This window comes from Colobus angolensis, unplaced genomic scaffold, assembly GCF_000951035.1.
Source record: "Colobus angolensis palliatus isolate OR3802 unplaced genomic scaffold, Cang.pa_1.0 Scaffold214, whole genome shotgun sequence".
Classification (NCBI taxonomy): Eukaryota; Metazoa; Chordata; class Mammalia; order Primates; family Cercopithecidae; genus Colobus; species Colobus angolensis.
In genome coordinates this window covers 3043719-3069671 of record NW_012115311.1, presented here as the reverse complement: position 1 = coordinate 3069671, position 25953 = coordinate 3043719, and the positions used below count along the sequence as shown (strand labels likewise).

General features: G+C 39.2%; 1 protein-coding gene across 1 annotated transcript in view; it reads right to left on the bottom strand.

Annotated features, from left to right (window-relative positions):
- Window positions 1-12775: 12775 nt before the first annotated feature.
- PROSER1 (proline and serine rich 1) overlaps window positions 12776-25953 on the bottom strand; it is a 29035-nt gene continuing 15857 nt past the window's right edge. The window contains exons 10-13 of the mRNA XM_011942982.1: window positions 20640-20684; window positions 15602-17387; window positions 14996-15146; window positions 12776-14404 (exon numbers count right to left, since the gene is read on the bottom strand). Of these exons, the coding sequence (XP_011798372.1) occupies window positions 14282-14404; window positions 14996-15146; window positions 15602-17387; window positions 20640-20684 (2105 nt within the window). The 3' untranslated portion in view covers window positions 12776-14281. The remainder of the gene's footprint in view (window positions 14405-14995; window positions 15147-15601; window positions 17388-20639; window positions 20685-25953) is intronic.

Below are 25953 nucleotides of genomic sequence, written 5' to 3'. Positions count from 1 at the left end.
ACCAAGAAATAAAACGCTTTGAGATTTTGGTAACTATTTTGATTTTGATAAAACATTTTAAAATAGAAGGACATGATATTTTTTGTAAGGAAAGAAAACTGACTCTCTCTTGAACTAATGTTGATAAAATATACTAATGTCTCTCTTTATTTTATTAGGAGAAAAATCAGAACATTAAATTTGCAAACTTTTAAACAGCAGTAATAGTTCCTTAGATGCTCAGTATCTTTCTTCCCTGTCTTTCAAGCACATTTAATTTCTTTCCCCTGGTATTTGTTTGCTTTGTGTTTTTTCAATATTTTGTTTTGCTAAAGACCAATTGACAACAACAAAGCTGGTCCAGCCATGACATTTACTTTAGCATAACACTAAATAAATTTATTCTTTCTCTTTCTCTCTTTCTTTCTTTCTTTCTTTCTTTCTTTCTTTCTTTCTTTCTTTCTTTCTATTTGTTGAACTATAGGTTTCTTTCTCTGAGATGTATTTTTCGTTCTTCCAATAATGCTCCCTTTTTTATTTCAAAACCATTACCACTTTCAACATGTAATTAACATCCTCATTCATCAGAAAGCTGGTAAGTCCACACAGCATTTGTGCAGTATCCCTTCTGTGTAAAATTTTAAGGCTTTCAGATGAAAGAGAAAAGAACTTCCTGCAAAAGATCAAAAGCATCATACTAAATAAAATGATGACAATCTGTGCCTTGATTTTTCTCTCAGTGGAGGTTTAACGTTGACATTTAAGATGTAAAAAAAGTTACTTTGATGGTTTAATTAAGAATAAAAAGTCAAAGATCACATGTATGCAGTTCTTTTGGATGATTGAATACCTTAAAATGAACTAAATAACTGAAATAAATTGTTAAAATGTTAACAGCATTGAAGTTTTTAAAATTATAATTATTAAATGCACAATGTTCTTTTACTATGCCAAATGTTGCCTACACTGATTACATGATTGTCACAGTTTAAGTGAATTTCTACTATGGATATTTATTTTTCCCAATGTTTGGATCATCCTCTCAGATAAGAGTTGTCAGTATTGCACCTCCAGAAAGAAGAAAAATAAGAATGTAAATTTTTAAAGCATTACAATAAAAATCACTTAAAATAGAGAAAGGCAACTACTGAGTAAGAAGAAAAGATAATTTCTGTAAAAGCTACATTTATGCACATTACAAAAAGTAGTACAAATCAGTCTTTCACTGTGACTTCAGGAATTCAAATTCAAGTTGTTGGCAAGATATATATATACACACACATATATACATGAATATACACACATATATACACATACATATATATACACATATACATATATATATATATATATATATATTTTTTTTTTTTGAGACAGAGTTTCGCTCTTGTTGCCCAGGCTGGAGTGCAATGGCACGATCTCGGTTCACCGCAACCTCTGCCTCCCGGGTTCAAATAATTCTCCTGCCTCAATCTCCTGAGTAGCTGGGATTACAGGTGCCCGCTACCATGCCTGGCTAATTTTTATATTTTTAGTAGAGACGGGGTTTCTCCATGTTGGTCAGGCTGATCTTGAATTCCCAACCTCAGGTGATCCGCCCGCCTCCACCTCCCAAAGTGCTGGAATTACAGTGGCATGAGCCACCACACCCGGCTGGTCAAGATATTTTTAAAGCCCGTTTGTCTACAAAAGAAAACTCTATCCTGGACAAGGAGCTTTGTGTTTTATAATTGTATTACATGCCTGTTTCCTTCCCAAGTGCCCTGCATAACACTAAGTAAATTTATGTTTATCTAGCCTCTGAGTGACATACCTATGTGTAATGGAATTATTTGCAGAACTTAATAGCCTTTCTTATTTTCCCATGAGAATTTTTCAAAAACCCTCAGGGTCTAGTTTTATCATATATTTACTAAGTTACTACATATTGGTGGACATTGACGTTTATTCCTGGGAATCTAATTTTGCAAACAATTTGGAGCTGTTCAGTCATAAATTCATGTCAACAATAAGTCTTGCTGCCACTTGTGTTTCATAACTACACTTGCTTTCCTTCAAAATATATCGTGTTTAATATAAATAAATCCCATATGACTATAAATGTTCAAATGGCCAAGTTATTCTGGTGCATTCTATAACTTAATTTCTTATGCTAAAATCACAGATTCCCGTAGTCTGCAATGAATGTCAGTTATTTTCATTCTGGTTCTGGAGCCTTGAACTTAGTTTTCTGGACTGGTACCTGTGCTCCCACTGCCACTCCTACTGATGGTAAAACTTTGCCTCTTCCCAGTAGAATCCACCTTCAGGGTCCTGGCGCCTGCCCACTAGTTATAAAGAGTGTAGCCAGAGGCTCACCAGGGGCAATGCGTATTTTAAGAAAACAACATATTTGGACTAATTATTTGTCCCAGCAGTGTGACTAGACCTTGCTATAGTTAGGAAATCCTGCCCAGTGTACTGATGAGGATGAATTAACTAATCTGGTCTGTACTGCCAACGTAGTCTTGTCACCTAAGTTAATTCTCGATTGATTTGTTATAAGGTCAGATTTTTAACATGAGGCCACCATTGTTTAATACCAAAAGGAAATGCAAAGACAGCTTGTTTAAGACATTGAAGAATATCCCAAGAAAAGTACAAAATACAAAAAAGGAAGTGAAGTGGAAGAAAAATAATTGCTATATCAAAGATCTTCCAGAACTTTCAAGACTGGGGAGAGAAAAACATCTATGTTGTAAGAGCAAGTTTGACACCAGTAACAGAAAAGTGCAGCTCAACCAATCTTCACCATGAAAGAAAAAAACATGGGTAGACCTTTCATTGTGATGTCTGAGGCAGGAGTCATGAGGCAGGGTAAACTGGTTTAAGATTGGCTAGTTTGAATACTTTCAGCAGTCTCTAGGGCATAGGGACAGTCTCTAGTTGTCTGGTACCTAGTTCTGGGGTGATTAACCGGTGTGGTGAAGAAATGTCCAAGCTGCTAGGGACAGGGCCTAGCCTTCAGGAAGTCTGAGGAAGGGAACCAGAGAAGGCAAGAGTCATGATTTAGTACCTTAAGGATATTGACAGTGACAGAAAAAGCCACACCCAGAGGCACCCAATTTAAGGGAAAACCCAGAAACCAGACTTGGTCAAGGTAAACCTGACTAGGAAAACAGACTCATCAGGAACAGAGCAGGGTGATCTGGGACTACACCCTATTGATTCCTCCCTACCCTTCAACCAAGCCAGTAAACTTCCCTCTAAAAACCTTAACAGTCATCTTTGAAAGTCTTACTCCCAACAGCCCAAAGAGCATTCCAGGATGTTCAGATGGCATCCTAGTAATTTAAATGTGACTAACTGCAAAGTGGCAAAGTGTGATGGAGAAAGTTATTGAACAGTGCATGATTAAATCTAAAGGAAATTGGGGCAGGTCAGAAGCATTCTTGGTAGCTATCAGGGAAGAATGTTTGAAAGGGCTATATGCAAAAAAGAAGTGAGCATATTTCCTCAAGTGTTCCATAGAGTTGATACCATTCCAAAGACAGTGAGTTAGAAACATCTAGGCTCCGTGAGAATACACCATAGCTATGGCCTGATATGATTCAAACGTGTTTGATGAGGACAGGACTCCCATGTCCCTCCACACCACCACTACCACCACTTGGCTTAAAGAGAAACCACTAAACTGGGAGGTACTGGTAATTCCCTAGTGTCATAAAAGAAAACCCCAAATGCAGTGACCAGAATCAAAGAAGATTTCTTTATAACATTATGATTTTCTGTTGGTATGATCCACATACTGTGTTATTTTTACAGACACGTGTGTGTACATTAAAACAGGTGCCTCGTCTGTGTAGATAATTGGAAAAAAGTAGCCCCATCCATGGAGATGAAGACCCCAGGCTCACAATTTGGTGTTTTTAAATGTAGATTGTATTATCATATGAGTATGACAATGCCAGCAGATGAGGAGAAGATCGCCATTAAAAACACAGCATGTTATACTCACAGATCGCAAGAGAAGGAGGCACACTGCACCATGGAGGGTGTACATGGAGAAGCCTCAGGACTGGTCAGGAGGCAGAGGGAGCTGAAGAAAGCATGGGTAAACCTTTCATTGTGGTGTCTTAGGCAGGAGTCGTGAGGCAGGATAAACAGGCTTAGGACTGGCTAGTTTAAATAATTTCAGCAGTCCTTAGGGCATAGGGACTGTCTCTAGCTGTTTGGTACCTAGTTCTGGGGTGATTAGGATATGTGAATAATGGCTTAGAGTGTCGGCTGTGGATGGGTTGTTTTGCATGTGAAAGCCATACACACAGGCTAGTCATCTACTGTCTCTAGGAATTGGCTAGTCCTGAGAGAGGCAGGATCTCCTGGGTCAGCAGGGCCCCAGATGTCAGAGCATCAGAAACACGGTTAACACACTTAGTAAGTGGAAGAGGACTTTTCACAGGGAATGCATGTGTGGTAAGTCAAGCCAGTGTTGTGCTGGGATATTTTAACAATCAGCTCTTTGAAGAAAGCAGAGTCCAAAATAAGCTTTTGCTGATTTCCTAATGCAAGTGCTCCCATCGTCATCAATTCCAAGTTATCAATGTGACATCAGCTAGTTGGAAAAATCCCTGGAAATGTAACAATTGACTTTTACCAGCCAAAACATGTACACTTCAGCACATCAAAGTTTTTATTTCAGTCTTTATGTGCATCCTCTGTCTTGAATCTTTGTGCACTACACAAACTACAATATCACAGGCAGAGGACACAAATTTTTTGTGAAGCAGCAGTTTATAAACCCAAAGTAATTGGTGAGCAAAATATGATTACAACAGCCATCTCTAAAGACCAAAGAATTGATGTCTATGAAAGGGTGATCTTTAAAACTTTAGCCCAATGTCTCAAGTCAGGTTTCTTGGATGAGTCCCGTGTTTTAGGTGAGGGCTGTTTCTATCACTAAGGAAGGAAAATTTTGGCCAAAATTAGTGGCAGCATCTATTGTTTGAAGGGCTTTAAAACTGAAATGAGAATTGATTAACATGAGCTGAGGCTTTAAGATAGTAATGAATATTGTTCAAGTATTAATACTTTCCTAGAATTATTGAAAGATTATGTGTTACAAGTACAGGCAGCAAAAGAAAAACACTGAGGCCAAGTTCCTTTTCAGATAGAACTGAATAAAATCTCATTAGACTTAGGAGATGTGTGGGCCTAGAGATGATTTTGTTGTGAAAACAATTAAAATATGAACAAAAACCTACGTATGAACCTAACTGATTTCAGACTCACCACGTACTCATGTCTACTGGCTCTATAATTCTTCCTCTAAAATAACCATACACAACAGAGATGGGACAAAATTGAGGAGCAATTTGAGCTGTAGTGACATCAACCAGCCCTCTAAGTAAGAGATCTCAGCACCTACCTCACGTAGTACTCTCCTGCATCTCTGGAGACTTGCTACTCCCACCACAATATAATGGCAGTGGAAGTGGAAGTCTACAGAATACTATGGCTTAGTGAACACAGTGGTAAACAAAGGCAGCATTTCTCATACCAGAAGAATAGTTCTTGGCGGGAGCAGCCCAGGATAAGGAGACTAGGTGAGACACTATATTCTATATTTAGAAACAGCTAGTAATACATTTACAGCAATATATATCTATTCATGCTGGGAAGAGAAAATGGTCCTTTATTGGTAAATATTTCTGTGATATCTCATTGCTAGTTGCTTTACATGTTATCTCATTGAATCTTTATGATGATCCTAAGAAGTGGCTGACAGAGCAGGAGCATTGCCATCTTAGACAAACACGGCCATTCTAAAGTTCCCCTCAATCAAAAACTGCCTAAATCCAAAGGGCATCAGCCTAATGGCTAAGGTCAGCATGACCATAAACCACAAATGACATCTCTGACCAGAAACACTCCAACCCTAAGATAAGCCCCTCCCCTACCAGAGACATGCCAGCCCTGAGATAACTTCCTCTCTGGTTGGAAAGATGTCAGCACCAAGGTAACTGCCCCTCCAGCCAAAGACATTCCAACCCTCCCACAAACTTCTCCCCCACACAGAAAACATTCCAAACCTGTGATAAGCTCTCTCACCCTAAAACCAATAAATACTCTTGCTCTGTAAGAGAGAGCACTCCTGACCAAAAATCAGCCAGAAGCCCCTCTCAGGTCGTCTTGGAGGACCTAGAGAAGATCAAGAAATTCTGTTATACAGAAATGTGAGATATTTTAATGACTTCAGAAAATCCAGAGCGATATTTTGCAACTAGCATGTGCCCTTGATTAGGCTGAATTCGAAGAAGTAAATTTTCATGAAAATTCTCCAGATGAGACACTACATTGTCACGTTAGTTGTAAATTACTTTTTTTCCCCTGTTACTACAACCTGTGCCTCTTATGTAAAAGAAAAAAATAAACTATGAGATGGTCCTTCTGTTGTTTTCCTGCCTAGTGCCTCACTGTCTTTCTCACATTTCAGGATGTTGAGTAGCATCGTTGGATTCCACATGTCGGCAACCTATCACATTGGCTCAACACTGAATTTAGAAGAACCATGTTGCCTAAATTCTACATATGAGGGAAAGAAAGCAAGATTTCCATCAGTCTGTGAAACACTAAACATGAAGCAAAACAGTAAAATCATTCTAAAGCTATTGTTCTCTATATCAGTTGCTTATTAACCTCATCTAGGGAGTGCCAGGTCATACCTCATGTTGATTAAATCAGAAACTGTAGGAATGGGACCCAAGTATCAGTATTTATTAAACCTCTCTCCCTCGTTAGCACTGAGGGAATACTGTCAGACTCTGGGCCTAGACTCACTAAAAGGGAAATATATTAGTTTGCTGGGGCTATCATTACAACGTGTCACAGACTGGGCAACATAAACAGTGGAAATTTATTTTCTCACTATTCTGAAGAGTAGAAGTCTAACATCAAGATGTCAGCAGGGTTGATTTCTTCTGAGGCCTCTCCCTGGCTTGCAAATGGCCACCATCTTGCTATGTGCTCACATGGTTGCCCCATGGTTTGTGCTCTGTGTTCAGATTTACTCTTCTTTTAAGGACACCAGTCATGTTGGATGAAGGTCCAACAGTCATATTGTACAAGGTCCATATGACCTCATTTTAATTTAATTACCTATTTAAAAGCCCTATCCCCAAATACAGTCACATTCTGGGGTACTAGGGATTAAGATTTCAGCATGAATTTAGGAGGCACCCAATTCATCTTATAAGAGAAATTAGCACACATAAATGATTCCTGCCCTTCGGTTCTCCAGTTTTGCTTTAGCCACCAGTCAGCCGCATTGCTGATATCAGTCAGGTGATATTAAGCTACTAGAAATAGTAAAGAAGAACACATAGTGAAATAAGTAAGACTGAGGCCACTGAGGCTGCAAAGAGCTTAGAGTCCAATTAAAGAAACAAGTGGTAAGCATTGGAAAATCTCTGTAAGATCTCAAGTGGTATCAGTTAGATACAGCTGTGTGATAATAAACAGAGCCCGCACCAGGGCCACGGAGAAAGAGGAGGAGGCTGCAGGTGTACCAAGCAAGACATCATGGGGAGAATGAAGAACAGGTTGGGATTGCACGAAGAAAGCCTGGATAATGCCCTTAATTTAAAAGCTATAGAATCGGTGTTGAGCAGCTTATCAACTAGGTGTGCATTTAGAAATCAGGGATGAGACAGAAAGGAAGTTTGTGGCTGGACTATGAATAGCTTTAAAAAATCACAGGCGGCCGGGCGCGGTGGCTCAAGCCTGTAATCCCAGCACTGTGGGAGGCCGAGACGGGCGGATCATGAGGTCAGGAGATCGAGAACATCCTGGCTAACCTGGTGAAACCCCATCTCTACTTAAAAAAATACAAAAATCTAGCCGGGTGAGGTGGTGGGCGCCTGTAGTCCCAGCTACTTGGGAGGCTGAGGCAGGAGAATTGCTTGAACCCGGGAGGCGGAGCTTGCAGTGAGCTGAGATCCGGCCACTGCACTCCAGCCTGGGCGACAGAGTGAGACTCCGTTTCAAAAAAAAAAAAAAAAAAAAAAAAAATGGAAGAGGGAAGCCAATCCAATTCTACCCAGTTTTCTCTCTCCCTTAGTTTTCTCTCTCCAGTGGCACAAACCTCTTCCAACCCCTCTCAATTTTCTCAGGAGCAGAAGACATGATACAAGATGACCATCAGAAGAGGTAACACAAACCATAATGGCCAACTACATTTTCACCTAGCCGAGTCAGAGGAAAAAAATATGATGTGGATTCTGTGGTTTTGTGGATTATAAAGATGTCCAACTTCTGCTGGGGTCATAACTGAGGCCCAATTGTGTCAGTTACACAAATTCAACTCTTGAGAATGTTTGGGCATCAGAGAGGGCCTGGGATGTTAAGCAATCTCAGAAGAACTGTTATCTTCATATAGAATTATAGCCTCAGAAAGGATAACATCTATGGTAGATTCATTACAGATATGGTCCCAGTTTGTTCATTCCTGTCTATATACATGCCTTTTGGTAGTTCCCTCTTACATAGACTCTAGGCTAGATCATGTAACTTGCTTTGGTCAACAGGACAGTAGCAAATGTAATGTAAGCAGAGACATGAAAAGCTCTTGAGCATTGGCCCTCCTGCTGCTTTTGAGGTCCTGCTGAGCCACCATATCAATAAGTTGTTGGAAGATGAGAGCCCCCATGGAGCAGAGGCAAGCCATCCCAGCTGAGCCACCCTATGCCAGGCAGTCTCCGGCCACCCTGGAAACTGACAGCAGAGCATGCCCAGCCAAGATCAACTGTGTCTTGTCCAAATAGGCAGAATTGCCTGCTGAGCCCAGCCCAAATTGCGGTTCCTTAGGACAGTGACTAAATAAATGATCATTGTTTTAAGCCATTATAGCAATGGTTTATTATAGTAATAGCTAAATGATACATCTTTGTTTTTTAATATCTGATTTTAAAGGTACTAAAAATAATGAACATTTTTGGTGTATATATACCCACATTTTGGTATATATTTTATATAGTTATATATTACATATAAATATAATACACCTAGTTCTTATTGTAGTGTAAACATAAATAAATACACCTAGTTCTTGTTGGTTAGAGTTACAAAGTGGGTTAAGCAATATAGTATCTGAAACTCTTTTATAAATATCCCAGAAAAAAGGGGGAAGGGTAGATAGAACAAAATAGGCAATATTTGGTAATTGTTAGAGCTAGGTAATGGGATCATGGGAGTTTATTTTGGTGTTCTACATTTAGGTACATTTGCATAGTTTTACAAGTACAAAATATAATAAAATAGTATTTTTCCAAAGTATTGAGGTATGGCTGACAATGCCAAAAGAAAATAGTACCTTTATAACTAGAAATAATGTGTAAAATAGTTTGGAAAAGGAGAGCATGAAGTCAGAAAAATCAGTTAGGTGGTGTGGTGCTGAATGCCTCTTCACCTCAGTAGGGAAGGCACCAGGTTCAAGAGGCCAGAGACCCAGAGCCAGCGAACAAGACATGGGATACGGATAGCTTACTAACAGGGAGGTCCAGTAGTGACAGGCTAGGCAGAACTGCAACTGCTTGCAAAAAGCATGCATTTTGTATAGCATCTCCACTCGCTGTCTCCCCCTAACAACTTTCACCTAGCAACCTTTATCTAACCCAAAACAGAGGACCTCCATCCCCTGTATGTCCTGTGTTCCTATAGGATTAGACAGGAGCTCAGATATTCCTCATGGGTAAGGAATGAATCTCCTGGTTGGCCACGCGTGGAACTCTAAACACATTCAGGTGTGTCCGCCACACAGCTGGGCATTGGAACATGAGGTAATAGAGGTGAGAAAACAATTTCAAAGAACGAGCAAAAAGCAATATGAGACATTTTGGAGGCCAAATTGATGTGACGTTATGAATGGAAAGCTAGGAAAAGGAAAATATCAAAGATAGATACCATGTGAAGCCTAGGCGGCTAGGTAAACAAAGCCATTAATAAAAGTAGATAGGTGAGTGTTTAGGAATATAGCAATTGTTATTCACATCTTTTCTCAACCCCACAAGCTCACTGAAAGGAATCAGTCTAACTGATCCATGAAAGAGAGACGGGGTGGAGAGGAGTACTCTATTAGAGGAAAGCAGGAATATGGCATCTGACCGCAATTCTGAGCTTTCCGCAGAAGCAGAATGCACAGGGCAAAGACTAGGGACCTGCCTGCATGCATAGGCTTGTGTCAGAGTACAGCCACAGGATGCTGAGAGCAGCCGTGGGAGGACTTTTGAGAGGGGTCAGAGCCCATGAGCACCAGCCAGCCCAGCAGTCACATCCTGGCAACTCGTGTTCAGCAACAATATGGAATTGCCAGAAGAGCGTGGTAAACATTGTGACAACAGGGACGAAGCCACCCTACTTTTTGACACCCAGAAGTTCGGACTGAATCTATGGAAGAAATGGCTTATGGATAGCTTACTAACATAATGTTCTCTACATAATGTTCTCCCATAATGGCTGAGATTAGGTTTCCCACCTGACCAGATAGGCAGGGCTCAGAGTATGTTCAATCTAATTTAAAGAAGTAAGTGTGATGCAGAAAGTCAGTGCTTACCAAGTATTTCGTGTGGTCCCCTCCACTCCCCAGACCTTCTTGCAGTTAGAGTAGAGCCATGTCAGTGGTTCTGGGGAATGGACCGTGAATGGATGTGACGTGTGCTCCTCGACAGCTCTCTTCCCAGCACAACAACTTTGGGGGTTATTTGCTCCAGGTAGAGTTGCTGCAACAGAGGAGGGCCACCTGGCCCAAATCAGACTTCACAAGGGTGAGAAATAAGCCTTTCCTGTTTTAGGTCACTGAGATAATGGGGTTTTACAGTTGTACCAGTTAGCATTAATTCCATGATAGGCTCCACCCATTCCTCCCCTCTCCACATCCTCCATCACCACCACCACCACCACCACCTCCCAGAAGGTTGCCCCAGCTGATCAGCATCATTTCCTAATGAAGAGCATCAAAAAAAACCAGTTAACTCAAGGGAATACTAAGCTTGTTTGTGTATGCTGGCATCCTGGGAACTCTGAGGTCAGGTACAGACTTGCAGAGCTCACAGGTGTTCCAATAATAACTAGCTAACTAGTTTGTTTGGACATTTGCTGCTTCCGCTGCTACTTTACCCACTTCCACCAACATGTCCAGCCTGGGAGTGGAAGGTCATAATATCCATCCACAGACCCAAGACGAGGAAACTGTACATTAACATGCAGAAGTGTATTTCCTAGGCCGCAGCTCTGACAAGGAAAAGTGGCAAATTGTATTCTGAAAAAAGTCTAAACCCCCTTTATTTTTTCAATTGTATTGACTACAAGGGATGGATTGGCAAGATATGAGCCATGTTGCTTCCACTCTCAGACCCAGCTGGCTTCTCATAAATACCAAAAGATTCCTGTGTCTCTGCCTGGGGTCTTCTCTGGCTGTACTTCCTGACAGAGAACCAACTTTCATCTCTGAATTCTATGTTAGATATTAAATAATGGTCCTTAAAGAGAAAAAAAAAAAAAATCCCATGTGAATAAGCAACAGAGTTCTGAGAAACCTGCCAGAGAGAGAGGTCAATTTTGTAAATAGAATCAATATCATCTCTACATCCACCCAATCCAAAGGAAGCAAAAACAGGCCATTTCTGTACCTCATTTGAGGAAAAAAAATGAATATGGCTCAGAAGATAATGGCTACCTTGCTTATGTCCCAAAAATGAAAATAATACAGTTAAGTATTTTTAGGAAAGGAAAATATTCTAAAATTATTTAAAATTTCTTTTCCATCTTTCTGAGTACATAATGCTTGAATTATTTATTTATTTTTGGAATTGGGAGTAAGGCATAATTAGGATGCTCTGGAAGGAATATAAAGTGCATCTGACATTCAAAAAATAGGATTTTATAGCAAGACAATAACATTCCAAGCCAGGCAATTGTCATTATAAAGGACTGTATAAATTACGTTATTTTCCCCTTTAGAACATTAAGGGCTAGACTTGAAAGAAGTGAAAGTTTGTCTATTCTAGTGTCAGGGAATCCTGTGAAAGAAGGGTTAAGAGAGGGATTGAAGGAGAGAAAGAGCAGAGACTACATTAGGTAAGTAAAGCTAACTGCAAGAGCAGAGCCGAAGGAGGATCTTGGCCCTCACTCTCTCATTTCCCACTTAGGACCTGGAAAGTGATCACCTATCAGGGGATCCCTCCTCCAAGTAGGGAAAAGCCAAATACACTTAGTGAACTGTGTGTGTGTGATGCCAACAACCACTAGAAATTGGATTGACCCAACATTCAATGTGAAGTAGGGAAGAATCGTCTTCCCTGCCACTCCATTGCTTTAGATTTGAAAGCCATACTGGTCAAAACTCTGTCATATCTTGGTTCTGTGACCTTAGACAGGCCGCTTCACTTCTTTGAGTCTCTGTTTCCTAGTCTGTTACATGCAATGATTCCAACAAGTTTTTAAAAGGGACCACTGTGAAGGGGAATTGGGAGTGGGGGGAAGAAAGAGGTCAGCAGATGGAGCCCCATGCTCTCCTTCACTACTGCAACCAGAGGAGCTCCCTTTTTGAGGAAGCGGCCGGCCCAACATTCACTTTAAATACACCTTTGAATGGCCAATTATGTGTGAGGCCAGGGATCTCATAAGATGAACAGGATATAGCTCCTCTTCTCAAGGGGCTCATAGGATAGCAGAAATACACCTTGTAGTGGCATCATATTATATCAAGACTACTCATTCAATATTTTCTGAATGAATGGTCAACACATAAAAAAACACAATATAATCTTTAAAAAGGTTTTATGGGTATAGATTTAAGAAAAACAAATGGCAACTTCTAGCAACTGTTATCAGATTAAACTATAGCTTACATTGTGTGTTTAAAGACATAGATCAGTCTGTTCATGTGTTGGTTATGAAGTTTACATTAAGATATCATTTAAACGAATGAGCAATCAGTAGTATAAACTGAGTTAAACTAAATTTGGATAAAAATGTTCAATTTATTAACTCTAGCACGTATACAAAATTAGAAAGCCTATCCAAGCACTTAGCAAAACACAGAATATTTGTCATGTCCATAAAGTTTATTTTAAAAAATTGTTAAAAACTAACCATACAGGTTTATTAATATACTTAAAAAGTTTGTTCCCTATGTTGAAGTAAAATACATTAGCAACATCTTCCAGACACCGTCTTTATAAAAGTAAAACTTCTAGATCCTGAAATGTACTACAGTAGAGTCTATAGTTTACACTTTTAATCACAGGTTTGGAATTCACTCTCCTTACTCCCCTACTCCCCACATGTGGCAGTTATTACTCCAAAATTAATGACATTCGCCCGTTATACTACTACAATCCTTAGAGTACATACTGCATAATTACTAACAGAGCCAGTCTTCTCTATTTGTTGTCACATATTTCATATAAGCATTTGACTTAAAGTACAAATAGAAATACTACATCCCATAATTGTAAACATTCACCAGGAGCTTCCATAGTACAGTAAGTAATAGAGGTGGCCCGAGAGTCAGTCAAATGTCCTTCACTCATTGGATACTGCTGAGATTAGGAGAACTGTTTTGAAGGCAAATTATCCTAAGTCTTACTTGTATTTCTTATAAGGATGTAGTTCTGGCTATATACTTTTAGTTGAAAACACCTGAAAGTCATTCTGACTACATTAAGCACCACTGCCACTTACCTGAAATATATTGAGTTAAATTCAGCAGTATGTATGGTTGTTAATATCAGAAATTAAGAATAACTGTGGGTCTCAAGTTCCCTTTTGTGGACACATATAGAGTACTGAGTTCCCACTGATGCTAATAGGAACCGCTCATGCATACCAAGGGTAGTAACTCCCCCAGGGCCACGTGCAACCCCTAAGTCTGAGGCACAACTATTACTTCTGCCAGTGGATGCTATACAAGCATATTTAAGGCTGTATTCGGCTATAAAGAGTTCAATCTACTCTTTAATACTTTTTCTATGTAGATCACATACACAATTCAAAATTTTATAGGACAGGTGAAAAGTCTCCAAACACTTTTTAAATACCATTCTCCATACAATTTATTGTCAGCATATTTACATAGGGGAGTGTTCATACTTAAAACCATTTTTTAAAATGCAACAACAATTTTCAAATTGTTGTCACAATTTCTCCAGCATTATCCTCATTCTCATTTTCTGACTTTTGGCCAGCTTCACATTTGTCAGATTGTTCACTGCAGTTCTTAGGCAATTCTGATGTTGCTCTGAAGGAGAATAAAAGTTAAAAGTATTCACTGCCACCCACTTTGGGACAGGCTTGGTTGCAAAGAAAATGGTGTTCCTGGGGCCGGAGGGTAACTAGGAAACCCATCAGGCTGAGCTGGATAGCTTTCCAGAGCCGAAGCTGAATGGACCTGATGGAAAGAAGAGCACGTGGGTTTAGCAGAGTGCCAAGTTCATTTAAGCCCACGCTTGCTTCTACCCATGCCACACAGAGCTATTCAGAATAGGAAAGACAGACAAAACTCTGAGGCACAATCAAGTCTGCTCAGTCACCTAAAATTTTTAAGAAAATGTTCAAATTTCTTCAAGATGAAGGAGATGCACAGAATCGTCATTAAAATATTTAATATTCTCTCAAAAGTCAATAGGTTTTCTATAGATAATGTGCTTAATGGTCAATTATTTAGCTTAAATTATAGAAGACAAGTTAACATTTAACTGTCATGAATAGATTCTTAAATTTTATCATGTAAAATCTGTAAGCAGGAAGGAAAAACAATTCATACAGATGTCTATATCCTACCACCTTTGTAACTCTCCTGAAAGAAGACAAGCATAATTTGCAAATCTGGGGAGAAATAATCATCAAATCTCCACGCATTCTCCTGAGAGCCATTTTTTTTTGCCAATGTTGGGATATCGCAAATGATACTGCAACATTCTCACTACAGAAGTTAGTTATACATGTTACCATGTTATTTATGCCAGCCATTGCTGCTTACCTGCTGTAACAATGCTGACTGTGCGGCCGCATTATGCTGTAATTCTTGTAAGGATGATTGTGAAGGATTCTGAGAAAACCCAGGGATACCTGGGAGGGACAAAAGGCCTGGAAAAACAGAACTGCCTGCAGCTTGAAGTCCAGATGATAAACTAAAACAATTGACAGAAAAACAAGTTAACTGCAGACAAGACATAAAAGCTACTGCTTCCACATTTGTCAAATACAATCTTAAAATGTTAAAAACAAAACAAAAACATTATAATTTATTCCTCTGTTGGAAGGACCGTAAAAATCAGCCATTCACCGATATGAAACTTACTTTCTGTGAAGTATATTATTCGAAATTCAGCAAGTCTGTTTTGCATATAATCCTTTCTGCTGTCTAATAAAACTACCAAATACAAATCCAAAAACTATGTCAACAGGCATTAATATCTTATATATTTATCTTAACATGGCTCATAAAACATTTTTTGAGTGCTAAAGTTTCCGTCCAGGAAAACATCGTTTAGATTTTGACATTCACTTGGATGACTTGAAATGAAATGCGAACTACAAGTTAGGTGAAGAATAATTTTATCCTATTTCCAAAGTATCCACATACCCGGCTTGTGCAACAAGAGCGGAGTTGAAATTGGAACTGAATGCTGAGGCGAATCCTGGGAGGACTGGAGCCGGGGATGGGGCTGTGGCAGCCACAGGTAGTGGTGTGACAGCTGCGACTGTAGATGGTGCCTGCAGCCCCGGGAATGAGGGAAGAGCAGGGGTAACGCTTGGGGTATTAGAGACAGAAAAGCCTGGGTAGGAGGGATTTGAAGATGACAGAGGTCCTTGAGTAACTGAGAAAAGTGAGGGAACAGCAGTGGACAGGTTGAGGGGGAAAGGTGCTGCTGAGACTGGTGCTGAAGCAGAAAGCCCTGAGAGAACAGCTGCCGTCGAGCTGGGATGAGGGAGAGATGTGGAGGTGGCAGTAGTGGATGAGGTGGCTATTAATGACCCTGGGAGAGATACTGATGGATTAAGAGATGGGTTGCCAGTTAAAGGAAAATTGTTGGTCAAAGAAGTAAAAGGAGGAAGAGCAGTGAATACTGGTGCGATGGGAGTGGAGGAACCATGTGGTGGAAGGGAAATAGAAGAAAGGGTATTTGAACCATTTAAATGAGTACTCAAGCTGGAGAGACCTGACAATGCAGGATTAAGGCAAGTAGATAAACTGATGGGCATGGATGTTGAAGTATATGCACGGCCCAATGTCCCTGACAAACCTAAAGTGCCATGAGAGGGATTCCCAGAATGAGATGGGCCTTTGAAGGCCGAGGGAGTAGGACTCGTGGGCTCAGTTTTGATCATAACAGGAAGAGTCGTTACAGCAGGGGTAGATGAAATATGCAGATCTGAGGTACCTGGGTGGGGGCCATGCAAAAGGGGGGCTGAGGAGCCACAGCTAACTGGCGCCGATGTGGAAGCTGATGCAACAGTGGCTAAAGGAGACTGTACAGGCAAAGTCAGGGGAGTGGAAGTTGAGTTAGCCACAGGAGGCGGCAGGCCTGGGAACAGGGCCAACCCTGGAGTGGAAGTCCTCTGTGGGGTAGGGATGGCCGATGGGGCATAGCACTTATTAGGGGCTGAAGCAGAAGAGTCAGAGTTCTGAAGAGTAAGAGAAGACAGTGAAGCCAGCCCACTTGTGACAGCAGAGGATAAAGCAGAGGAGCTGATTAAACTGGTGTCATTGGATGTCAGAAAGCCTTTTAACGCAGACAAAAGAGGACTGTTCACACCAAGTGGACCGGCAACGCTGGGAGTAGAGCCACCAGCAATTACAGGAGTTGGGTTGGATAGGCCTTGGGATGTTGGTGGTAAGGGCAAAGGGAGCCCCGCAAAAACTGATGACAATGAAGCAGAATTTGGGTTGCTGGTAGAGGCAGCAGTAGAGCTGGTGGAAAAGGGGAGGCTAGTGAAAGGGGCAGAAGTAGAAGCAAATGTTTCACTGGAACCAAGAGTGGACCGTGGTGTAGGTCCTGGGGTAGGAGTGGCTGGGGTAGGAGTGGCAGAAGGACCTGGCAGTGACACTAAGCCAGAAAAAATGGAAGGAACAGGAGTGGTGGTTGTACTGTGGATAGACGTAACAGGTGCAGTGGGCAATGAAGGGGTTCTGATAACTGTTGGGTTTGGCATTGATGGCTGAGGTGTGTGAACGGCTGAGGAGACCTGCCCTGGGAACACAGGAAGGACAGTATTCGGCAGGTTCATTCCAGAAATGGTGGCAGCTGCTGATGCTGATGGATGACTGACTGCCTTGACTGGGGATGCAGTAGGAACAGGAGTTGCAGCAGGTGTTGAAGGATTAGAACCATGAGGAGAAAAGAGTTGACTTGCTGGGGTGGAAAATGCTATATGGAAGGGGGAAAAAAGGCAAGAATGTATCATCATGCTGAAACGTCAAATTTTAAATTAAAAAGCATAACCATCTTTGTAATACTTAACAAATACCAAATAAAAAATGATAGGTATAATAGGCTCTTGTAATGTCTACATTGCTGGGTTCCATTTCTCAGATCTTTACTCTGGAGCCAGTCAGATTCAGTTGTTGTCTAGACTCTGCTCAAAATAGCTCTCCAAATCACAGGAAGTTTTGAGACGCTTACAAAGTGTCCTTTCATATTTTTCCACTTTTTAAAAATTACAGCATTTCTTTTAATTGTGATTATTGCTGCTACACTGACTTTACCTCTAATTCAATCTACTTATCTAGAGTAATAACCACAAGTTAGTCCCCCTCATAGGAACTTTCAGAATATGGCTTCCCTTGCAGGGCCATACAAGGCTTTCCAGGATTCATGCCCGTCTCTCCAGTACTGTTTGTTGCCATTCTGTGAGTTGAATTTAATATTCCAGATTGTTAATCTGTACAGTTGCCCCGCCCCACCCCCAAACAGTTGCTCATACTGACCACTCTGCACTACATTAAACCCCAACCTTTACCTGGCAACTCCTTTAGGGGCAAAAGCTATGTCTAATTCATTTTTACAGTCCTATTACCTAGCACAGAACACAGCACCTGCATGAGTGTCTGCTGAGCTGGATATATCGTAATTCCCCCAAACTACAGTTCCCAAACCCACTCAAGGACTATTCCCAACACTATTTCTAGAGTTTGCTCTAGTATTTTTATTCTGATAAACTCTAAAATAATAAGCATTTTGGGGGATGATGTGGACTCCCCTCTGAATGTATTCAATGGCTATCCCCACCTGTGATAATCTTGGTGTCAAGGGAAACCATGACTTAGGTAGCTAATGTCCTGAAGACAACCATCATCTGATACTGTACCCACATCAAATTCTGTTTCAGTTGTAAACAGAGAATGTTCCTGTTGCAGTGATAACCAACTGAGATATATTTTCATGGATTAACACATTTTAAAATTTATGTATAGTTAAGATTCTTTTGACACAAGCAAGCTGACATGGTCAACAAATACACTATGCTACTCATAGATGGGAAGGGACATTAGGAAGAAAATGGGGGTAAACAACACACACATAATTCATTTGCACTATGTGAAGGCCAAGGGGTGTCACATTGGGCTGAACAAATTTTGTAGTTGTCTTAGAAAAAAAATATGATTGGAAAATTGACAAACAGTCATATTTAAGTATATAAACTGAAACTCCAAAGTTCTTAAGTCTTGACCATATTAATGGTTGTAAGCAGTGATTTGGTTTCAATAAAATAAGACTAGCTATCATTTTAAACTTATAGTACCTATAAAAATGGATTTGTACCTTTTTTATACTTAATTTCTAAGAACTAGAAGCATAAGGAATATAATCCTAATCTTACGTTTGTAAATAATGTACCAAAAAGGTATTTAAGTCTGTAGGTGTTGGATACCATTTGCGAATTCACTCTCTTATTTATTAAACTGTATGCTGAAGACCATGTAGCTAATGACAAATCTGAAGGTAAAACCAAGCTATCCTAGAGTGTTCTTCATAGCAGCCTCTGTTGGATATCTTTTTATTTAATGAAGCAAAAGCTATGCATTATTAACCATAGCACTTGCAGGTAAAAATGAAACGAACAAAAATTTTAAAAATCCCAACCACATACCATAATAAACAGCACTTCCCAATCATCTAATTTGGTTATTAACCATAAAACACGATCTGTCAAGCCCCGTGCTAAGTTAGGCCCATCACTTCACTTGTCCTCACAATAACTCTCTGCGATAGGAACTAATGCCCTCATTTTACAGATGGGCAATCTGAGGCTTGCTATACGACTAAGCAACCGGATAAAAGATCATGCAGATACTATATGGTGGAGCCAAGACTTGAGCCTGGGTCTTTCAGACCCACATCTTTAACTGCTATACTAGTTTTTCTTAGTTTCTTTCTTTCTTTTTTTTTTTTTGAGACAGAGTCTCGCTCTGTTCACCCAGGCTGGACTGCAGTGGCGCGATCTCGGCTCACTGCAAGCTCCGCCTCCTAGGTTCACGCCATTCTCCTGCCTCAGCCTCCCAAGTAGCTGGGACTATGGGAGCCCGCCATCACACCCGGCTAATTTTTTGTAGTTTTAGTAGAGATGGGGTTTCACCGTGTTAGCCAGCATGGTCTCGATCTCCTGACCTCATGATCCACCCACCTCAGCCTCCCAAAGTGCTGGGATTACAGGTGTGAGCGACAGCGCCTGGCCAATTTGTTTCTTAATATAGTTCCCAAAGGAAAAAATAAAATCTTAATCATGCTAACATCATACAACATAGGAAAACAAAATATGCTATTCCTGCCAATGGTACTTACAACTAACCTGATTACTCCCTTCAAAAACAATTGAACATAAAATAATAAAGTTGAACGTAACAGCTGAAGTTTCTTCAATCTCCTTTTCACAGGAGTTACATTTCCTGTTCAAGGTCACAAAACTAGGTGGTGGCAGAGGCAGGATAAGAAACTGGATGGTCCTGACATTTCACTTAGTGTTCTTTACACCCCACTCTGCTACCTCCTTTAGAAACCACCAGCTGAGAAGCATCTGCTAGGCACTGTTCTCAGGGAATGGAATGCTCCCACTGAGACTCCTAACTATGTACTACAATGGTCAGGCTATTGTGATACTTTGCTACACAAGAACTGATGTCAGTTTTTGTCTCATACAAGAAAGTCTCTCCTGCCTGACCACACAGATCCTCACCTAGGGGAAAAAATACATGGCAGCATTGCCATGTATTTTTTTTCATTGAAATAATGAACTTTAAAAGCAGAATCTAACTAGCACTTGTCAAAAAGGATTTTTATCATCCCATGTGTTTATATCAAAAAACAAATGAGGTTTCCAGTATCACAGAATGTAAAGTGAATGTGAATGCAATGCTATGTAGCACTTACATTACACTGCAAGTTTTGCAAATTGTATAAAAGTCCTAAGATTAATTTTAAGTCCAGTTAATACATGCATTTCATGTTATGTATATAATATGTAACACTAGTAAACCACTGTTAACAAGTTTGAATTATATTCTTTAACCAGAAACTTTCCCTAAAACATAACAATTCCAAATATACTCAAATTATTCTCAGTGAATAACAGAGCAAACCATGACAGATATCCGTTATCTCTGGATCAAATTTGGTACTTACTTTGATTCTGTATAGGTTTTGACTGATTGGAAAGGTCTTCATTCTCTATATAAAAATAAATAAAAGTTCATTTTAAACTTTAATCAAATATTTGCCACCATAATAAACAGATATTTGTATAAAAAGAAAAACACAGGTTATAAATATATGTATACCGTGTTAGGAAAAAAAGGTATACATATGGAAAAAGAAAGGAAATGAAAATAGTAATAACTCTACTATTATTACTACTAATACTTTACTACTGTATCTGAAGACTAAGAGGATTACCAGCAACTGAGCAACTGCTCTTTTCTCCCCTAGCACCTCCACCTTAGCTTGTCAGGTTTTAAATACACACTGTTAATTTTACATATACACTCAGTATTCAAGAACACTTTCTGGAAAGATGCTGGCTTAAGGGTGCCATCCAGAAGAAAGTGTACCCTGCAGCTGTAGTGCAGCGAGGACCACTATCATTGGCTGAGCTGACAGACAGATCCTCTGAGTACCAGTGCCTACGGGAGAGGGAAAGTTGAGAAGTGAAAGGTGGCAGCTGGATGAATGAGTGTAGAATTCACTGCCATTCACTGTGGATTGCCCAAGCCAACAGAAAGAAACTGTCCTGCCCATTTGCTGTACTCAGCTCTGGGAAAGGCCCTATATTAGGAACTGCCATGGGGAACTAGCCTAGTTGAGGCTGACTTGAAGCCTGTGAGACTGACAACCTAAAGCACACCCCTCAAGGGAAAGAATCTATCCAAACAGCCCATTAGCCAAGGATACAAAGGGAGAAAAATGTACCATCTTATGGCTTGACAAAAACTGCCCAAGAAACCAATACTGTGACAGGCATACAGTGTATGGGAAACCTCCACGTCCTGGTATAATGAGCAAAGTAAAACCACAGCTTGTTTAAGGAATTCATGAGCTTGACTGAGCTGACAACAAATAACCACCAGAACAATGGAGATTTAATGAAAGAAAAAGGACTTTTAAAACCTGACACACACACACACACACACACACACACACACACACAGACACAACTACTGGGAAATTAGCAGAGAAGCCTTTTACATATAAAAATCTGATTCCAAATTAATAAATGGAAAGAATAATAAAGATTAGAAATAAAATGACTAAAAGTTAAATAATGGTTGGAAATAAGAAACAAATATCACTTAGAATGCCAAAAAAATTTTTTAATGGAAAAGATGTCATAAATGAATAGGTAATAGGCTTAGAAGGCAAATACAGAAAATGTAAAATAAGAGTAACAGGAGGGGGAAAAGAGCAGAGGAAAATGCAACAATGAAAGGAATAAAAACAAAATTTTCCTAAGCTTTAAAGACTTGAGTTTTCACATCAAAAGAACGATGCCAGAAAAGATTAATGACAAGATACACACCTAAACATAGTGGTAAAATTTCTGAAATCCAAAGATTAAAAAAATGCTTTGTAAGCTTACAGAAAGAGACCAAGTTCCCAATAAAGAAAATTAACTGGAATTGAATTTTCCATCCACAACTCTATACATGTGTCCTTTCTGAAAAAATTTCTTAAAGTCATTTTCTACCAAAAGAAAATTAGAACAGGTATATCAAGACAAGGAATAAAACAAACAGAAGAAACAGTAACAAGTCATGATCAAAGGCAATTTTAAAGAAATTAGGTATCAGAAGCAAAAATGTCTCGTATCCCAACAAAACACACAAATTGATTTTAGAAAGGAGAGGCTGGGCGTGGTGGCTCATGCCTGTAATCCCAGAACTTTGCCAGGCTGAGGTGGGCGGATCACCTGAGGTCAGGAGTTCAAGACAAACCTGACCAACGTGGAGAAACCCCGTCTCTACTAAAACTACAAAAAAAAAAAATTAGCCAGGCATGGTGGCACATGCCTGTAATCCCAGCTACTCAGGAGGCTGAGGCAGGAGAATTGCTTGAACCTGGGAGGCGGAGATTGTGGTGAGCCAAGATTGCGCCACTGCACTCCAGCCTGGGCAACAAGAGTGAAACTCCATCTCAAAAAATAAAAAAAAAAACAAAAACGAAAAGAATATGGAAGTAAAATGATATACAGAAAGTTTTAAGTTTTTGTACACTGACAACCATTAAGAATAACAAGGTAATAGTTGGCGATATTAAAGAAAATTTCTAAGTTTGGGTGGGGTCAAGGAGAGAACAGTTGTTAAAAAAAATAAAATGGCAATTTGACCAATACCATTTAGCAAAGGTAATAAAAACAAAACTGGAATAAAAGAATAATGAAAATAAAAATGGAAGAACTAAGAACAAATGTGTAGTATTTATTATCATTACAAATTCCTATTAAAAGTCTAACAGGCTTAAAAATAAAAATTCAGCTATATATAATTTACAAACCAAGCCAATCTACCAAATAAAATCATAGGGGAAAAAAGTTTAAAATAAAGGTACAGGCAAAATATTTTTTATGAAATAAAAATAAAAATAAGTCAGGACAATATTATCACTCAATAAGAGCTAGGAAACAAAGAAATATTTTACAGTAAGACTATAACTCAGCTGATAGTATTTTGTAATTTATTTTATAAACAAGTTTATTTTATATATTTATTTTATAAACTCAAGAGACTTAAAAAAAAAAAATTAGAGAGGGTAATTAGTAATAAGCACCTAGAAATAAAACATTCTATTTATAATTGTAACCAAAAGTATCTCTAAATTCTATAGACAAATTTAAGGCATAGAACCTGCATGTAGGAAACTACAATATCCTCTTGAAAGGAATAAAGTAAACCCTGGGGAAGAAAACACTACCAGCTTGACATGATATACAGATACACACACATAACTGAAAGGTAAGACTTACTATCATAAAAATGCCAATTCTTCTGAAATTACTATATCTCTCTCTTTCTCTGTACACACACACACACACACACACAGTTGTTTTAAGTTGCAGAAAATGATCTTAAGGTTAAGATGCAAGATTTCTAACGATAAGAAAAATACAAAAATAAGGGGGAGCCTGCCTTACGAAACATTAGAACACATTACAGATCTGCTAGTAAAATTAGTATGATCTAATCATAAAATAAAGTTAACTACAGTGGAATTTTAATAAAGAACTCATACCTATGTGTGTATGAAACTTAAGATAAATGTGGTATTTCAAATTAGTGGGGAAGACAGATTAATCAATGGTGCTGGCACAACTGGCCACCATTTGGGGAAAAATTAAGATGAACTTCTATTTCATCCCCTATATGAAATGAAATTCCAGATGGAGTAGGTATCTTCTAAGAGCTAGAATATCTGAACTACCCTGGGATAAGAAGATCTTAACCAAGGCAACTTGGTTCCAGCTTTGCTTTCACAGCCTGTTTTTGTCTAGGCAAAAGTGTAAAATTCAAAACTCTAAGGGCAAAAGGTACCACAACAAAGGGCAAGAAATAAAATAATAAATTTTGGAAAAAATGTTTTGCAACTTTCATCAGTGTACTCAACAGAATCCATGCCTGGCTAGTAAAAAAAAAAAAAAAATTATATACTATTGAGCAACTATAAAAGTCTCTAGGAAGGACAAGAAAATAATTAAGCTCTATTCCTACCACACACACATATAAAAATATGAAGGGTGGTCAAACTAAAAGCAATACCTTTAAAAGAACAACTATAAAACTAATTAGAGAATATACATGATATTTTCATATTGTTGGGGTGAGGAAGAATTTCCTAAGCAAGATACAAACTCATGAGTAAAACAACAACTGATATAAATAAAAATTAATTTTTTGTTAAAAAACAGAAACAAAAATGTAAGCTAAATTAGTCTCCCAGATTGACAAAGTTAAGAAACTGAAAATCTTCCATGTTGAAAGGGTGTCAAGAAACTGTATTCTCACATACTCTTACGGACAGGTATAAACTGGTATAGGGTTTTTGGAGAATAGTTTGACAACATATGGGAAACCATTTATTCTTCATATCCCATACTACCAAAAGACCCAATGAAAAAGGTTGGCCTGGCAAGTGTTGGGGTGTTTTAGTCCTTTCTCAGTCCTTTCTCACTGCTTTTTTATGACCCCTTCCTCTCCATGGTAGGAGTAATTTACCCAAATGGTGGCATTCATTAAGTCAATGATACTTCTCCATAGCATGTCAAAGTTTTACCACTCATGAGAAATAGTTCTTTTTCCCATAACTAGCTGGTGTTTACATAGGTGGCCCAAGGCCACTCAAATGGAGTCTTTATGTCATTAGGAAAGTGAATGGGGAGACAATCATGCCAACTGGCAGTGGAACTTAGGCTACAGTGGGGCTGAATTCCAGCTCCTGCCCTACCTCTGTCAGACACGGGGTGCCCAATTCACCCCCTCCCCAAGTAATTACTCTTCTAATCTGCATGTGATAAACTGCCTTTGCGCAGAGTATTCTTTGCTATCCCACTGTCAACTCCATACATACTCATCCATCAATTTCAGTTGCTGACAATTCCTTTGCTGAGTCAGAAAGGTGCCTACCCTAGTGTCCAAAGATTCTTCATAAAAGTTTGGAGGCAGAAAGTCCTCCAGCTCTCTTTACTCTGGCACTTAATAAAGATCCTCGAAAAAAAAAAGTTGATACTTTGATCTCTCTTGGGTTCTCTGTGCACAAATTCTAGCATTTCCCAAACTTGCTTAAAGAACCACCAGATCATTAAAAAAATAAAATAAAAACACCAGGCAACCCCACCACAATACACTGAATAGAATCTCTACAAGTGAGGAACTAAGGATATATTTTTAAAGTGCCCCAGGTAGTTCCTGGCTACAGAGAAACCACCTCATTGTTGCTTTGTCATTCCTCATATTTGATTATCAGTCTGTTTTTACCCGTTTCCTCCTCAATTTAATTCAATTAAATGGCAGCTTCATTATTGGGTCAACAACCTTTAGCAGTATATTAAGCAAGCAGCTCACATTTACCTTAGTAGGGCTGGTTTGGATGCCTCTCCTATGAGTTTCCATTGCATTCTAACCCTATCACAGCACTGATCATTCCAACTTATCTCTTTGAATCTCAGATGCCACTTGCTATAAATCACATTCTAACTTCAGAGAAATTAAACTATAAAAAACTTGCAATTCAGAACCAATAATGTAGAATATATTGAAATGGCCTTCTCTTCCTCATCTGTATTTTTTCACTAGACTCTTCGCAAACATGACTCTTTGTGCACCTCTATATCCACAGCACACAGCACATGATAGGATCATCTAATATTCATTAAATATGTTACTGAATAAATGCTATTAAAATGTTATCCTATACTACAAATAGAGAAAGTGAAGTCCATCAAGACTACGAA